The sequence below is a fragment of the Rhipicephalus sanguineus genome, chromosome 4, assembly GCF_013339695.2.
Source record: "Rhipicephalus sanguineus isolate Rsan-2018 chromosome 4, BIME_Rsan_1.4, whole genome shotgun sequence".
NCBI lineage: Eukaryota > Metazoa > Arthropoda > Arachnida > Ixodida > Ixodidae > Rhipicephalus > Rhipicephalus sanguineus.
Genome location: NC_051179.1, coordinates 46339596 through 46357711, shown reverse-complemented (window position 1 = coordinate 46357711; position 18116 = coordinate 46339596). Strand labels below are relative to the sequence as shown.

Below are 18116 nucleotides of genomic sequence, written 5' to 3'. Positions count from 1 at the left end.
TCGATTCTCACTCGGACCCAACATTTTTATTATATATTTTATTTGCCGCTTTTTCGATTTTTCGGTCACGGACAAGATGATGATTTTTCGCTCACAACCAACGGCGCCGACGCCGTCGGCGGAATTTCTGCGATACGAGCTCTTTAACTCTATCGCGTTAAAACCTCTCTGGAACTGATTGTAAAAGGTTAACTCCGTCTCGCGGTTTTCTGTTGTCCCCCAACTTCATTCGCGAGCCAGCGTCATCGCATTGTTTAGGTCAAAGCTATGTCCAGTTGTCCAGCAGTGTTCAACAAGCTCCGTCTTAGAACGCGTTGCATGAGTTGCTTTAGCAATATCCAGTTTGGCGATCCTAGCAATATCCAGTTTGTCGAGCGCGTTCGAAGCCGCAAGCACGAAGACAAAGCAAATCCATGTACTATACCATCATTTTCTTCGTTCAGCGAACTGGGAGCGCAGAAAAGCTATGTCTAAATGAATTACCAACTGGCCCACCTGTCGATCCTCCTGCTATACCATCATTCCCACGGTGGCTGAGCGATCGCAGCACCAGAGTTTCTTCTAGTAAATATTGAAGGAAACTTCAATATTTACTAGAGTGACAAGACTAGAATGACGGTGGTCTGGTGGTTATGGCACTCCACTGCTGACCCGAAGGTCGCGGGTTCGATCCCGGCCGCGGCGGTCGCATTTCGATGGAGGCGAAATGGTAGAGGCCCGTGTATTAGATTTAGGTGCACGTTAAAGAACACCAGATGGTCGAAATTTCCGTAGCCTTCCACTACGGCGTCTCTCATAAGCATATCGTGGTTCTGGGATGTAAAACCCCAGATAGTGTTATTATTATTGTGATCCTTTCCAGCCCGTTTCGCCGATGTTAAGTCGCGTCGCAATCCCCGCATCATGCTTGTAGATTTTCACGAACGCATGTTCCAAGGAGCGCTTTGCGCCCAGCGGACACAGAGCCCTCCGAACAGGGTCTGATACAACTTGAACATAGGAAATAGACACAATGGACGTTATCCTCCCCTTTCCCCTTCGCATGCGCTTCTGGGTATCGCTAATAAGCGTCCTAGGATAATGCTGTCGTTCCAGTGCATCAACTACGCTTTCCACTCCAAGGAGGTTTATTATTATTATTTGCAAATAAAGTCATTTTCACCAACGGTGCACGAACAGGTAAACTGATGCAACAAAATGAGGCGTACACAGAGAAGGCTGGTGTTGGGCCATCTTCAGGTTTCCTTTGTCTAGGGTTTTACCACGTGCAATTTTGACTACCCGCATATGGCTTCGCATTTGTTTCATTAAATAAATCCTATCATTTGGTTTGTTATCCGTTACATATTTTGTACAGTAACGGCAAAGTAACGACGTTACTTTTTCAGAGTAACTGTAACAAGCTACTTTTGTAGACTCCGTAACTGTAACTGTAACAGAGTTACTTTTTTGGCTTAGGTAACTGTAACTGTAACACTGTTACTTTTCACTGGTAACGTGCCCATGACTGGTGGTTAGCAAAGTTCGACCGTAAAGGAGCTTGAAAGGCAGCTTTGCCGCAATACCGCGGCGTGATGAGGTGAAGCATATTAAAAATCTAGGGCTTCCAATCGGACGTTGACTGTCTCTTGGCAAAGTTCGACCGCAACGGAGCTTGAAAGGCAGCTTTGCCGCAATACCGGGGTGTGATGAGGTGAAGCATATTGAATATCTAATGACCACTTCTAATTTGATGACTGTGTCATGGCAAAGTTCGACCGTAACAGAGCTTGAAAGACAGCTTTGCCGCAATATGAGATTGTAATGAGGTGAAGCATATTGAAAATTTGAAGGGGTTACATTCAATCGGACGCTGACTGTATTTGTTTTTGGGAAGTTCGAATAGTTCGAATAGTAAAATTCCAGTGCGAATCGAATCGAATAGCAAACACTATTTGAAAAATATTCGAAATTTCGAATATTTGCACACCCCTACTAGAAATTGCTCACTTTTTCTCGACAAATGATGCCATAATGCGAAATGACCTCGTTTTAAACACAAAGTCCACGGCCATTGGCTGATTTGAGCATCGTGAGTTGCACAGTTACCACATTCACGGTGGGATGCTGCGACATGCCCGCACTGCACTCCTTAGTGCTAGAATTACACACAGTATAGAATTACACCAGCGTGCTTGTGACGATACTGCAAGTAAACTGCATCTGGTCATCGCTAACACCAGATAACAGACATGGCGCTCTTTGGCCACCCATGGCCCTTGCGTCAAAAAACCCCGCTAATCATCATCATCAAGTAAACTGAATGTTCAAAAAAAAAAAAAGAAAGTGCTCAAAGTCGTGGCGTGTGCTGACAAATGGATCTGGTTTCACCCCTTGTTACTCCCTCCATGTAGCTTACAGCGCGCTTGCTGGTATGAAAGGAGAGAGAAAGCACTTGAGTGTACAACAAATCCCTGTAACTCCGCTCGTACATGACGGATTTTAAAAATTTTCGTGGCAGTCGATTCATGAGGCAATAAACTTCTTTAATCAAGCCATTCGATGATTACTTGGAGAAGTGTTGCAGGGCCCCTTTAAGAAACTTCTTGCAATATGGTATTGTGCAAGTTTCACATATTTTATTCAGAAAGCCTTGCTTTATTGCCGAATGCTGAAGATTTTCTGGCTGTAGTCAGAAAATCTGCCTGAGTAGTTCTGCCGTTGTTCGCAGTGGAGGGAACCGAGGGATGCATAAAATACTGCCTCAGCTTTAGTTCTGGTGCCACAATAATCACACACTTCTGTGTACCATTGCCAGAAGTGCGAGCAAACTCCCATAAGCATGTGAGATTAACTTTGATAATGTTGCTTGCATATGACAAAGCGCTGCCTTGCTTTTTTTTTCATGCAGTAGAAGAGCCCCGACTCACAGTTGGATAGGATTGTCTTGCGATACGGATGCCCTCGAGAGAATACCACGGCCAGGGTGATGTACTGGAAGACAGACACTGCAAAAACTGTGTAATTGTCGTGGCATGCCAGCTCTTCTTGATCATCCGCCCCGGCAACCTGTACGTGTGGATGGTACCTGCCACAGAAGAATAAAAGAGATGGGAGATGGGAGATGGGAGCTCAGAGGCCTGACGATGTTTCACAAAGATCACTCCCACAGCTGTACTAAGTCTAAGAGGGAACAGCTGTTGTTCTTCGAGTGATTAGCATGTAGATGGTGCCACAATGCTGCACAATAGCGATTGCAGAGATTGCACCGAAGCATGTGGTAACAAAATGGCATGCAGTATCTGAGCGTTTTCGTCTTGTTAGTGTGAGTCTGATGTGAGTCTGTTGAGGTGTGTTCATGTGTCTGTGAAGCAGCGATTGACATAGCAGCAGCATTTCTGCTCAGTTACATTACATTTCCCAAACATACTTCAAAGATAATTATGAGGGGCACTGCAGTGAACTCTTTTTGTATGGGCATTTTGTGCTTTTGTCTTTCATCGAAACTTGGCGGCTTCGGCCTAGAATCATACTCGTAACCTTGGGCTTAAGTGGAAAGAATACCGAAGCTGCAGTTTTACGTAAAGAAACAAAATATGCATTTAAGCAGCAATTCCACTCAAGCAATATCTGTATAACGCTATTCTACTGTAGGCATGCACAAAGATTTAATACATATCATGAATAGCAGACAATAGCCTTGAAATGAGTGCACCTACCAGTGTTGCTTCCAAAGAGCCATGATGCCAAAAACCTGTGCAGCAATGACTAGTATAATCTGACTAAGGATGGACGTCAGTGGTGTGACTCCCATCAGGCTCGATGGGGGTGGCCGCTTATCCAGCGTCGGGCTTGGTTCCGTACGGCCAACTGCAAAAGACGAGCGTTTCCCTGTGTGTCATAGGCCTCTGATTTGGTCAAGCCATTGCGAATACACCAACAACCAAAAGGCACCTTCAAAAAATAGAATATTATAACAACTTCCTGGCAAGTTACAAATATTGAACCACTGAAAAATCGTGGCCCTAACTCACACAGGGCGGCGAAGAGGGTGATGAGGAAGAGGTCGATGTAGAGGAACTCGAGGTCAGTGAGGTTGGAGTAGAGAGAGTAGAGAATGAGCACCGAGGTGAACTGCGTCATGCTGTAGCACGCCATGTACTTGAGGATGCCAAAGGACGTCACCAGCGCTGCACGGCCTTCCCTGGAAACAGATGGAAAGATAACTTGAAATGACATATGCTCGGGGACTTTGGTATTGCATTTCAGCATGTAGCACACAACACAACACATCATCATCATCTGCCTGACCATGCCCACTGCCGGCAAAGGCCTCACCCATGTTTCCACAAATAACCCCGTCCTGTGCTTGCTGCAGCTACGCTATCCCCACAAAGATCTTAATCTCATCTGCCCACCTTACTTCCTGCCTCCCCCTTGCATTCTCTTGGAATCCAATCTGTTACTCTTAATGACCAGCGGTTATCTTGCCTACATGCTTATATGGCCTGCCCACGCCCATTTCCTTTTTGAGATTTTGACTAAGATGTCCTTAACATCCGTTTGTTCCCTGACGCACACTGTTCTCTTCTTGTCTCTTAAGATTAGACCTATCATTTTACTTTCCGTGCATGGCTCGCTGCATCGTCCTCAATTTAAGATGAACCCTTTTCGTCAGTTTCCAGGTTTCTGCTCCGTAGGCAAGTACCGGTAAGAGGCAGCTGTTATATACCTTTCTCGTCTGGGATACTGGTAAACTACTAGTCATGATCTATGGATGCCTGCCAAACGTGCTCCACCCATCCTTATTTTTTAGTTACTTCAGTCTCGTGGTTTGGATCTGCAGTCACTACCTATCCTAAACACAACACAAGAGCAGCATGAAATACAACAGCACCTGTCTTCATTTCATTTCATGCCATCCTTATGTTGTACCATGCGCTAGATGCTGAGATGAAGTGGAAAGACTGCACAGATTCAAAGAAGGCACACTGTTCAGGACTGGAGGCGCTGACATGCCATTCTAAATGCGGAGTACAGAGCTGAAATTTGTTGTAAATTAAAGTTGCGCAAACAATGCCAAATTACTTTCCCCACAGACGCTTCCACGAAGAGCTCAGTGGCCGACGCTGTGTTTGCCACTGGACCACAAGGCGTGCACTGGCAGTTGAACTGAATAGCCCCAAAGCATGAGACTCCTACATGTATGAACTGCTACAGTCCAAAACAGAAAGAAAGCTTATATCTAGCATTTACACATAGCACAAATTGGTACACTCGTGTTTACTGTAGTACATAGGCTTTACAGTGTGCTGTTGTCTACAGTACGGTTTACAGTACACTGTTGTTTACGGCACAATGGTGTCTACGACACATTGGTGTTTGACAGTACACAATAGACCGTACAAACTCGTACAAAATACGATTTGCATGTGAATCTGTGCAAAATAATTGTGAGTTTGGCACCGTCTGCTAACACTTAAAATGAATAACAGGACAAGCGAGAAAAAAAAAAAAAAGTAGAGCTGTGCGAATAGCAAAATTTTGGGTGCGAAGCGAATTCGAATAATAAAATGTGAGTGCGAATCGAATAGAATATTTTTCGAATATTTCTCGAATATTTCTAGAATACTTTTCGAATACTTCGAAGCGAAATTGCAGAAAAAAAAGTTAGAGAGGATTCCCTAGCATATTCTTATGAGATAGCAACATGAAAGTGTTTCTTTTCGCTAGGTTGGTGAAGCACTTTCGGGGTCGTGTTTCATAGTTGTCTTATCAAGAATGAGGCAATGTAGAGGCCGAATTGTATTTATGTACATGATTTGGTGCAACCAAAGTGTTGCCGACAACACTTTATACGTGATAGGCAAAGATGCCATTTCCTCAGCCTCTCCTCCTCTTTCAACTTCTGTGGAAGCCCAACTGATGTGGCTGACAAGGGTGTGCTCCCTCCCTTCAAGTCCGGAGTTCCAAATCTGCCTCATAGACGTTGATATATATGAACATCTGAAACTTTGGATGCTAAAAAACTTCGGTGTCCGATTTTTCGGGCTTCCTGCTGAAATTTCAGGCCCAAAACAGCATTAATGAGACCCCAACTCTGCCACATCTTTCATCTCCATGCTGGAACCAGCATTTTCTTGAGTTAATACATTTGCGACCGTAGCAGAGCTTGAAAGGCAGCTTCGCCGCAATAAGGAGCTGTGATGAGGTGAAGCATATTGAAAATCTAGGGACCACTTTCAATCGGACGTTGGCTGTCTCTTGGCAAAGTTGGACGGTAACGGAGCTTGAAAGGTAGCTTTGCCCCAATACAGGGGTGTGATGAGGTGAAGCATATTGAAAGTCTAGGGACCACTTCCAATCGGACGTTGGGTGTCTCTTGGCAATGTTCGACAGTAACGGAGCTTGAAAGGCAGCTTTGCCGCAATACCGGAGTGTAATGAGGTGAAGCATATTAAAAATCTGAAGGGGTCACTTTCAATTGGACGTTGACTGCATTTGTTTTTGGGAAGTTCGAATAGTTCGAATAGTAAAATTCCAGTGCGAATCGAATCGAATAACAAACACTGTTAGAAAAATATTCGAAATTTCGAATATTCGCACACCCCTAAAAAAAAAGGAGTGCTATTGAGTATAGACATCAAGTAAATAGCAGAATGAGAGAGAGAAAGCATAGTGGCTTAGTGACATAACCTGCCAATCCAAAACCCTCATGTGCCATCCCTGCCATTTCTTAGATGTCAGACATAGATACCATAGGTAGGCACTAACAGTGAATAGCTTACTGCAAGAGAGTGTATGTACATACTTGTCCTGCACAATTTGAAATGTTGCCAAAACTGAATCTTTGGCTAGCGGAATTTCGCTTTGATTCAGTCAGGTTGTCTCGCGTTCTGCGACAGACACTCACTTGATGAGCGTGGGCACGCAGGAGATGTTGGCCACCTTGGATGTGAAAGGAGATGCCACAGACGCCTCCGTGTCCGAGAGAGAGATGCCAGCATGTGCTGCCTTCAGGGCCTTCAAGGAGTTCAATGATCGAGAAAGAAAAAAAAAATGCTTTCGTAAATGTGCTGGTCAATTATTCGGACAGCTTTCTGTCTGCTGTAAGCAAAAATGCAAAACAGTATTACAGCCACCCAGTTTAATTTTATGCAAGCAACCAGAAAGAACACCAGCAACTTGCAGCAAGGGAGGCTTATCACCGTAAATGAAATTCAAACTCGAGAATTAAGTATCACTGTCCTTTTGCTATGGCTAAGATTGACACGAAGGTGGAGCTTCACAGTGGATAGCAATAAATTTTTTTTCCAACATGTGTTTCAGTGTTTCAGACATGCAAGGCCATCTTGATAGAAATCAGTAGAATTTCTAATTAGCGCTTCAGTATGATAATCTGGCTGGTCTTGAAACTGTCAAGAAAGCAAGTTCTGCAATAACGGTTAATGCTGTAGGTTAAACCACGGCATGATGAGAAATGCCAGTGTTGTTCAATCATAACAGTTTTGAAATTCTGCATCAAACTTCTAGCATGCTCCAAGTGTTTATCTTGTTAAAGCACCACCAGCAAGCTACAGAGTTCAACTTTGCAATGATACATCATCACCTATTGCCCGCTAAAAAGTGTTCAATACTATATGCGGACTTCCACAAGTGCTTATGTTCGAATGACTCTAGATAAACGTTAAACACTTAGTATGCAAAGCCACTGCAGAAAACGTGGCAAAATTGCTTACCCCGCAATCATTGGCACCGTCTCCACACATACCAACGTAGTATCTGAAATATGCAAAGATGCATACATGTTCAAGCAATTTGCTCTCACCTACAACAACCTTTAACATAATGAACATCGCTTATGTACAGGAGTGCTGTGGTGCCACCTGTCGCGTATCCCGTGGTCTGCGTCACATGTCTGAATGCCATGTGGTGCGAAAGCACAACACTACAAACTGTAACTGCATATTCCATTCTTACACATTCATGCCCACATGCCTAGCTAATGCCTACTTACATCATTGTTATATAACTTGTGCACAGCGACCACAGCTTCTCACACGAAACAATCAAGTTACCAAGTGAATGCCATTACTGTCTCATAAAAACACACCCATTGCGTGACAGTTTAGATCGAAAATTGCACACATGCAAAATTTTTAAAAACTGAAATGCGAAAAATTCCAAAACTACTCTGAAGTACTGGTATTTCATATCTAGGTTCGCATGCATTTGTAACAGTGGCCTAACTCAAACTTCAGAATTTACTCCATGCTGTACCTACATGCAATTTTGTGCTAGAGATGTATGTTGCTGTTCGTGCTTCAGTGTTTGGGCACTGTACATGAAAATGAAGATAGCATACGCTAAATGCTAGCAGCATGCTTACAGAGACATGCAAACAGGTGTCCGTAAGTACTTCTTAATTTATGTGCTAAGCCACCTACCCCATTTCCTGAAGTAGTTCCACCAGCTGCTGCTTTTGTTCAGGAGCCATGCGTGCAAACACGGCACCACACACAGCCACCTGCAGATATTCAAAAGCGCACTGCCTTCAGAAAGCATTATAATCATAAAAGATATGTATTAATGAACATTTAACGATCAAATAAAGTTCAAAAGTGCTTCCACTGGGGTTAGTTAGTATGGCATACTAGACGAATAACACAAGAATACAAGACGAATGTCCAAAGGTCGAAGCGCAAGGTCCTTGTCCGTTTTGTGTTCTTGTGTCATTTGTCCCTGTGCATTTACGCAGTCCATTGTTACCCTTCAGCATTTAACGACATATGCTGGTTAACTGCCTTGAAAGAACGTCAGTTCAACATGCTATCATGGGCACGAAACGTGTCGCATGAAACGAACAAAACAGTACCTTGTGCATTTGCTAGCAGATGGAGCACACCTTCAGCATTTCAAAGCACTGATCGAGTTGGAAACTCAGTATGGAGAAATGCTAAACTTAGGGACACTGGGGTATGCTTAATATAGCTTGTTAGGCGGTAGCAGTGTACACCAATGTACAGTGGCTATTCGATAGTCTATAAACAGAGTAATGTGGGCATATCAGTTTCCTCACTGAACAGTGAACGGCACTGTGTGGCTGAGATAGGTAGATAGGGGCACTACACACATGGACGAAAATCTATCTTTTCAGTTTGATAGAAATTTTTATAGATGAGCAAATATACGTTCATGTTTTCCTTGCTTTGCAGGCTAATCTTTTTACATGTGTAATGATGTAAAGTGTACCAACTTTGCCGACACGTGTGCAGGTTTAGATTGCCATTGTGCACGTAATTTAGGTGCTTTCGCTCAATGCACCAAGTCTGTTTTAAGGAGGGAGTATGACAAACCGGTGCTTCATGCTTTTAAGGCAACTCTGTCTCCATAGACAATGCTAAGTACACCAAGCTAAGAAGTCAACAAACAATAAAGTAGGGGTGTATGAATATTCTAACTTTTGAATATTTTTCTAATAGTGTTCGCTATTTGATTCGATTCGCACTGAAATTTTACTATACGAAGTATTCGAACTTCCTGAAAATAAATATCACGATTTATAATAACGGAAAATAAATAGAAATACGAAAGATCGGTTTGCAGCATGCTTGCGGTCTTGCGTTTTGGGGCGCCGACACACAAAACTGCTAGCCACTGCTCCGAGCGGTCGCTGCACAACGAACTTGGCCGGGAGTTCCACTGCTGATGCATAAAATACCCATCCACGGTTCTGAGGAGCCAGCGGGCGATGTGATTCGTTGCTTGCGACGAAGCGAATTGCCGCTTCTTCGCTTTCACATGTCCGCTGGCGCAACGTCCTTGCCCGTAAAGTTCAGATTCGTCTCGCAATCGGCACCGTGAGTGGAGTTAGGCCTAGCCACGACTTCGAGCAGTAAGCTCATTCGCAATGTGCGTGGCCGTGGTTCCCGATGTCTCAAATTGCGTCATGCTCGGTCACAAGTAGAAAGAGTTGTCCCACGATGGTCGTTGTTACAATGTCCGAAGTACTGATAAGCAGAAGCTCTAACTGCGGGTCCGACCAGTCAGCGAGACGCACGTCTCCGATGTTTGCGACAAGCGCATCGCGCTATCATAATCTGATGATTGAGCTTCTGCTTGCAGCTGCCAAACTAAAGCGTAATTATATTCTCAATGATTGTCAACCCGTGAACATAGAACGAGTGCGAACGCGTCACTAAGTAGCGTGATTTTCGACAGCTGTGACCTCGTGACACGCAAGCAGCAGACAACACTTTCCTGGAGCGAGGATCGGACCAATGGCAACGCGTGCTGGAGCGACACGGCGGACGCAGCCCATCGGAGGCCTCGAAACGAACTGCAAACATTGACTTTTTATACGCTTGTTTCTGAATGGAGGAATCACCTGAAAACGGCAAAATATCAAGTTATCCAGGCTCGTGGCAATAGTGCATGTTACATCACCCGCGTCACAACGCGACAGCTAGCAGCACAGTTTCAGTTTCAGCACAGTTTCAGCGGACAGCACACTGTCGCCAGGTGTACGGGTTGCCGTGCAAAGGGAATTTCTTTTTTTTTTGCCCATGTTTTGCACTACATTTTAACGCAAAAGCATTACTTGGCCAGGTTTGCAAAAGCGCGCACTCGTCCGGCGTCCACTAAAGCCGTGTGTGGAAAACACGCGACTTCTCCCACCAGCATTGACGCCGGCGCTAATGCGTAAAAGCATCGCCGACCCAACTTTGCTTGTACCAAATCATGTAAATAAACACAATTCGGCCTCTGCATTTTCTCGTTCTTTATAAGACATCTAGGGAACACTACTTAGCAGCACCCCTCCAGTGCATCACTGACCTAGCAAAAAGAAACGCTTTCATGCTCCTCTCTCGTAAGAATATGCTTAGGAATCCTCCGCTATTCTTTTGTCTAATTTAACCTCAAGGTATTAAAAAAATATTCGAGAAATATTCGAAAATTATTCGAATTCGCCTCGCACCTAAAATTTTGCTCTTCACAAAGCTCTACAATAGAGGCAACAAGGGACCCTCACCTTTTGCAGGACGTCTGGATAGTGTTCACGCAGCACAGCAAAGGTCTTTCCCGTCACAGCAACAAGTGGATGGCCCATAGAGATGGAGGTCACGCCCTGAGGTGCACGACATGCAACAAAGAGGACCGCTTAGGTCAGAAAGCTGCTGCGTGGAGTGAAAGCAGTACTATATCTTTATTTAAAGATATTTTTTCACCATTTCATCAGGCGATTTATATCTTCACTTTAAGTCATTGCTGGTCTGTTCAGCTTGTAAATTTATATTATTGCTGCCACTTTGGCCACAAGCATGGCTGGATAAGATTTACAATGTTAATCATGAACCTATACTTAAATACAGAAAAAAGTGGACTGGATGATGGCTGTCACAATAGTTGAATAGGAACAGCAGGCTTTTCTGACGCAGGTTTGCCTCCTGTCTGCGGCGAGTTGTCTTTTCATCCGCCTTCAATTAACATTTGGCGTATTTGTACACGAAACTTAAGTTTTTGGAACATAACCACGCTATGTGGCTTTATGTGGGTGTAGCCTCGCGGTTAAGAACTTGAAAGGCACACAATGAACTCAAGATTGAATTACGTCCCGATACGAAGTTTCCTCCTCGGTTTGTCATCTACGTCAGTTCCTCTGACGACACCACACAGATTTTAGCCATAGAAAAAAAAAGCGTCGACAGTTGTTGGTGCAAAATCAATGCATGAGGCGACACGAGTGCATATAGAGCAATTGTCGTCACCGCTTACGTTGGGAAGGATATCACTGCCCTTGCGATGTGGTTTGTTGGGCGGTGGCGGTGCCTCCGAGGACTGCCAGCTGAGGACAGGCACCATGTCTGATGTGTCCGTGCTCGACGAGAGGATCTGCACCTCCTGGCCCCGTTCGATCATGTCGCAGTCGCGTGCTACGCTCACCGCCGTCAGCATGTTGTCACCTGGTGGCAGAGGACGACAAGGATACAGTGCACCATTGTGTTATCGTTACAATGAAGAAAAGCACGCTGTGGACTGTGTGCTCAACACAATAAAAAAAGAGGTTGCACAGAAGAATAATTAAGATCACAAATATGAGAGAGAAAGGAACAAAGTTCGTGCTCACTATAGTCATCAATAACTGAAGCAGGCACTGCTCACAAAATATAAACAAAAGACAACAGTGCGCGCACGTGTGTGTGTTTGAGGAGGCATGGGGAGTGGGAGGATTTCTACACTCACCAAAATGCAGTGCGTTCTCAGTAAGTTAGATTTTTAAAAACGGTCAAGAGTCTGCAAGTCTGTATAAAGCGGAGCCTCAAGAAAAAAATGGAGACGCTTTGATGTGCATGCTCTGGAGACCAGTACTAGCGAAGAGAAATGCCTTCGTTTGTCTACTGCAATCCATCAGACTAACTTACAAATAACCGGTCAGCGAAGACAATTGCATAGCCCACAGGGCACACGGTGAAGTTGGTGGGTGTAGTGTTGGGCCTACAAACTTATGACAACTGCTTGTACCCACAACTGCTACACACTACAAACTGCATCCTCTACCACCACTCCCAGAGGGCACCACCTACCTTCCCCCATCACGGACGAACGTCCTCAAGAAGTACAGTAGAATACTGTAAAATTGAACCTGAAGGTACCAGGAAAATATGTTCCATACAACAGGTGTTTTGTCTACACGTAAACGTGTGTAGGGGGGCAGCAGTCAAGTACAAGACCAACCAAACTAGACACAGTTGTTCCATTTAAGCAGCAATTCCAATTTATTTCCATTTAGCGCCTGCATTAAGCAAATGTTATGTGAATTAAAACATCTGTCTTGCATGAGCTTCAAATTTGCAAAACTGCGCTAAAGAAGTGAACAAAATTTGCCATGCAGTTGAATCCCTGAGAGAATGAATCATAACAGAGAGTTCATTCTAACCGAAGCCTTCATAAAGAAAGAAGAATAACGAAATTGACCTTCCTTCGATGAAGTAGGTTGTGAATTTTAACAAAGTGCCGAGTTCGGGAAATGACACCCACCTGTGACCATGATGGTGCGAATGTTGGCAGCTCGAAGCGTGCGAATGACAGAAGTGGTCTCTGGCTTGAGCCGGTTCTCCATAACCAGCAGTCCGACAAAGGTGAGATTGTTCTCAACTTCTTCTCGCGGAAGCCGATGAACCTTGGCGAAGCTCGACGTCAATGGCCGGTGTGCCAGTGCCAGCACTCGGTGGCCTTGCTGGGTGTAAGACGTCAGCGTCTCCACGAAATCTGGTGGCACTGTGAATGTGATAGAGAAAAGGCCGTCAATGCTATGACAATATACAGTGAACGTAACATGGTCCTTACAAAGGACAAGTAAACAGATAAGAATGCATGTTCCTTGCAACATTCTCAAAGCTTGGGCAAATCCCGCAACGTCTCTCCATCAAGCATTCCACAACTGTCTACACACCAACTTAGTAATTTTTGCTTCCACCACCTCATTAACAAAGTACTGCATGTCCACAAATTGCCTTTGCCTTAAACTTTTTTGCCTGTGACCTGCAAGACCTTGCTTGTGTAAAAGCAAGTGCCAGAATTGATTGAAATTGGCAGCCAAATTCAGGTCGGTGCCATGAGCTACCTATCACTTTTTCAGTCTTCTAAATGCTTCTATTGTGATCAGCTATCATTCATGTCTACATATGTATTGAGTATTGTGTCACCATTTTTTTACTGTTATGAATATGGGATGTACATCGAGCCCAGTGCAGTCTATTCTTCTCTTAATCCGCACAACAACACATACAAACCTCATAGTAGACTCGGTGGGCACACACATGCGTTCATGTATGTTTTTACACAATATGTGAAGTCCAATAAACTTTCTCCCAAGTGTTTTTTTGTTGTTTGTGTATGCTATAGCTATATGCCCAGTCTTCTATGACAACTGAACTGAACACATCAATCCTATTAATGAAAAATTTGCGGGCCGCAGCCTCATGTAAATTCCGTCAGACATGTGCGCCCTTGGCAAAACGTGAAATGACCGACCTGTTTCGGACTTGGAGAGAGAGGCGATGGTCTCGGGGGCACCCTTGCAGAATATGTCAAAGTGAGTTGACCCCAACACACGGGTGACCACACTCATGCGCTGAAGGCCCGAGGAGAAGGGGAACTCGCGCACTATGCCGACCTCGAAGGACGAAGGCACCTGGAAAAGAAGAACCAAGTGACTCCTTGCAAACCAAGCTTAAGCATCAAAAGTGCACTTATGTATTTTCATGCCAATGTTGACGTCCAGAACTACTACGAGGAGTGCTATACGTAACTATTTGTTATCGTCACTGGTCTCATAAATGCATCTGCAGAACAAACAATTCATTTGCCACAAAGCAACACTAATGCCCAGAGCCATGAATGGTTTCGAATGACGCTTCAAACTTCAAAACCAAAAACTCTGAACAAAACCAGATGGTTTAATTTGCCAGTACTATAAGCTACTACATGAAAACTGTAGGACATCAACGCCACTGTTACAAGTAGTATGTGCTGTAACTGCTTTCCAGAACAAGTCCACAAATCCAAACCACATGGAAATAATAAGCCAGACCCCAAACAATATGCGGTTTCCAGAACTTGCAACAATATACTAATACTGAAGTTAGACCAGTCCAATGCATTTCAAAATTTTCAGCTGAGGACTATGAAGTCAAGAAGTTCTGCAAAATACAGAAGAACCCTGCTTATACGCTCTTCCCTCATATGTTTTCCTGCCACGTTTTTGGGGTACCGTCCCAACAATGAATTGACAAATACCACCCGTGTATTAGAATCCCCTTTTCAAACGTCGTTTCCGTAATGTTCCTGCCCGATATGTTGCGAACTGCCACTGTGCTGAATGTGCTGCCACGATGCCATCTGAGTGCTTGAAAAGAGTGGTTTTGGTAGAGACGCGAAATGCCAGATTTTCATCCCGAACTTCTTTAACCCATAAGCTGATGAATAAATACTGAGGTAGAGCTGTTAGCAGCTCTTTTTAGAGATTTTAGCCGCATGTTCGAGTTACGCTTTTCCCATTTACTGCATTTTGTTTGTTTCTTTGTTTTTGGTTTCTTGATCCTGTGAGAAACGAATTTGAGGAGTTCTACTATATAGGTCAGGGGTCTCATACACGCGGCCCACGGGTTGCATGCCTTTCGCTAGCGGCCTGCGGCTTCACACGGAATAAAGTTTCGTGACTTGGCTCAATAGTACTCACATTATTTTCTCACCTATTGCAATTAATAGCGCTTGGTTCAGGTAAGCTACAGAGACGGCACTGGTCTCAAGCTTTTTTTTTTTTCTTGTGAGGCACCCCATGAGGACATTATGAGGTGAAGCATCATAGTAGAACGAAAGCTCTGTATTTCTGAATCGGCGTCCAGATTTTAGTCATTGTGGAAATTGGTATCAATATGTTTTTTGAAACCTGATGTCGAATCCCCTTCAGAAATGACCCCTATATGGGATATGAGAAAGGCATTCTTTCAAATGGCAAAGTTAGGTGATATTTTGTTCAAAGTCTCTCCGCCCCCACCATCTTCACTGTCCCGACCCCTGTGGGACTAAATTTCGTGACTGCGGCCTGCTAGCTGAGGTGAGTTTGAGACACCTGGTATAGGTACTATCATGTAACAGTTGCCAGGATTTTTAGCATAAATAAAATGTCTAAGCCAAAGCATTAACGGTGTGCAGTTTGTTCAAACCTCAGACAAGTCTCCGGCGGCATTCAAAGAAGGCACAGATGGTGTTTTTAAACTGCTGGCAGGTCCTGGTCGCACAACTGTCGGTGCGATGATGTCATACTTTGAGTTGTCATCGATGTCCGGCTCCTCCAAAACCTGCATTTAAAAGCAATGCAGACAGCTCTGGTGCAGTTTGTAGCAAATAAAAATGAGAAAAATGCAGTACCAACACCACTTATTCAGTCACATGGAAATTACTTTAAGTTGAAGAATACTACTTGTCAGATTGGTGATGGCTGTTTAGGATTCCCAAGTCATGTAGTACCAATTAATCCAAAATCGGTACACAGTGCTGGTTCGTCAAATTAGCTCTTAATACTCAGTTGCTTCTGATAATGTGAACCTACCTACACATCTTGAAAACCTTTCTCGTCTTAGCTAACAAAAATTCAAACACATTGTTTCCTTGAGACATTGCTTTCCTTGAGGTCTTGACACTGATAATTACTAACATGCCCTTTCTTGATTACAGTACTATAATCACACACCATAGATGATAATAGATTTGGATAAATTAAAAAAATGATTTGCACATGATGCAATAAATGAACACTTAATGTTTGGTTATAATTTACTACAAGACCAAAAGAAGCACTTTAGAAGCTTTTCAGTTAAGAGCAGTAAACATTAAAGAGTGCTGAGCCAACAGCACTGTGGTTATTGTCTTCACTCACTCACTCACTCACTCACTCACTCACTCACTCACTCACTCACTCACTCACTCACTCACTCACTCAATCAATCAATCAATCAATCAATCAATCAATCAATCAATCAATCAATCAATCAATCAATCAATCAATCAATATCCATTCTAACAATGGTATTCTCAGAGTGATAGGTATACTGGTATTCGCAGTTCGCAGAAAAACGCCGTTTTTCAAGCGCCGTCATGCTTCGCATCTGTGCTGCCTCTGTTTTAACAAACAAACAAACAAACAAATAAATAAATAAGTCTCTAGGACACCACCAAGCAACATAAAGTAAAACAATTCGACATAACAAAGTAGTATGGAAGTGAATATACTAATGTTGGTCACGCACCCAGCTGGTGGCCTCGAACATCTTGAGATCAAGTGGATCACCCGAGAGCTGGTGGTCAATGACCGTGATGGAGTGGCAGGTGGCCATGCCTTGGAGCAGTAAAGAGTCCAACGGAAGCTTGCTTGGGTTGGGAACCTGTTCCTGGAATCTGAAAGCAACAGGAAATAACACGATGGAGGAAAAAATGAAGGAGGACAGAAAGAGCACTGGACAGAAAAGGCACCCTTTCTGTCCTTCTTCATTTCTTGTAGACACCAGTGTGCCTACATCAAAATAGGGGTTGATAAGAAAATGAGAATGCAGTACTTTGCTTATAAGAGACACCTCATATAAGAGACAATAACTGCTGCCTGCTGGCGTTTCTTATAAAAAGGGTGAACTGTAGCACACGTGCCATTTGTGACCTGGAAGTACCAGGCCCATCAACAAGAAATAATGCAATAACACAAGAAAAGGTACACGAGATCGATGATAGCTATTGTTATGTGACAGTCAGACATTACAAAGGAAGCAGCTGTTTTTAGCACTGCAGTCATGTGTTGGCAGAGCGGTGTCCTGGCTAGGAAGTACGGCACTATAATTCCATTCGATCAACCAAATGCAACTTCAGTGGCTGGGAACAAAGCCACACCTTTCCAGACAATGACATAATCCAATGCAGCTGAACTAGTGCGGCAGACGACGAAGCAACAATTAAGTCCTCAGCACCATCGTGCACGTCGCTTACCTGCCACCACTGGATGGGACGACGCCCCACAGGTCGAGCCCTTCTTCGGTTAGCGTGCCAGTCTTGTCGAAGCAGAAGCAGTTGATGCAGCCCGAGATGTTGATGGAGCGCGGTGAGATGCAGTAGATGAATGCCCGCCGCAGGCGCGACTGGGCAAACACGATGCCGATGGTCATCGCGGCTGGCAGCGCGGGCGGGATGACGATGGTGACGACGTCCAAACTGCGCACTATGATGTTCGAGGCGGGCACACCTCGAAGAGACTGCAAAGATGAAATTGCAAGAAGCACGTTTTGCAGAGAACACAGTCAGTTGGCTGGAGTAATGGCCAAAATCAGTATTAAATCGTGTGCAGTGAAATGCGGCCAGAATCTTTTTACCAGGGCTGTGCATTTTCAAGTTAGTTCTTGCAGTTCACAGTGTTCCCATTTATACGCTGTAATGTGCTATAATTTAAAAGCACTAAAAACTAAAAAGTGATCAATGGCTAGAAAAACTTCAAGCACACGAAAATTGTACAAACTGGCTTTATTAGGCACAAACAATTGAAGAAAAAAAAAAGAAAAGCTGTTTTCAGTTACACTCATCACAAGCAGCTG

At 44.0% G+C, this 18116-nt stretch overlaps 1 protein-coding gene across 2 annotated transcripts in view; it reads right to left on the bottom strand.

Annotated features, from left to right (window-relative positions):
* Nucleotides 1-18116, bottom strand: part of LOC119389891 (polyamine-transporting ATPase 13A3) — a 145187-nt gene that overhangs the window by 19692 nt on the left and 107379 nt on the right. For both annotated transcript variants that reach the window (XM_037657310.2, XM_037657309.2), the window contains exons 13-25: nt 17518-17780; nt 16791-16938; nt 15708-15842; nt 14014-14173; nt 13018-13257; nt 11755-11942; nt 11012-11107; nt 8427-8506; nt 7719-7761; nt 6893-7002; nt 4014-4183; nt 3699-3849; nt 2910-3067 (exon numbers count right to left, since the gene is read on the bottom strand). In XM_037657310.2, the coding sequence (XP_037513238.1) occupies nt 2910-3067; nt 3699-3849; nt 4014-4183; nt 6893-7002; nt 7719-7761; nt 8427-8506; nt 11012-11107; nt 11755-11942; nt 13018-13257; nt 14014-14173; nt 15708-15842; nt 16791-16938; nt 17518-17780 (1942 nt within the window). The remainder of the gene's footprint in view (nt 1-2909; nt 3068-3698; nt 3850-4013; nt 4184-6892; nt 7003-7718; nt 7762-8426; nt 8507-11011; nt 11108-11754; nt 11943-13017; nt 13258-14013; nt 14174-15707; nt 15843-16790; nt 16939-17517; nt 17781-18116) is intronic.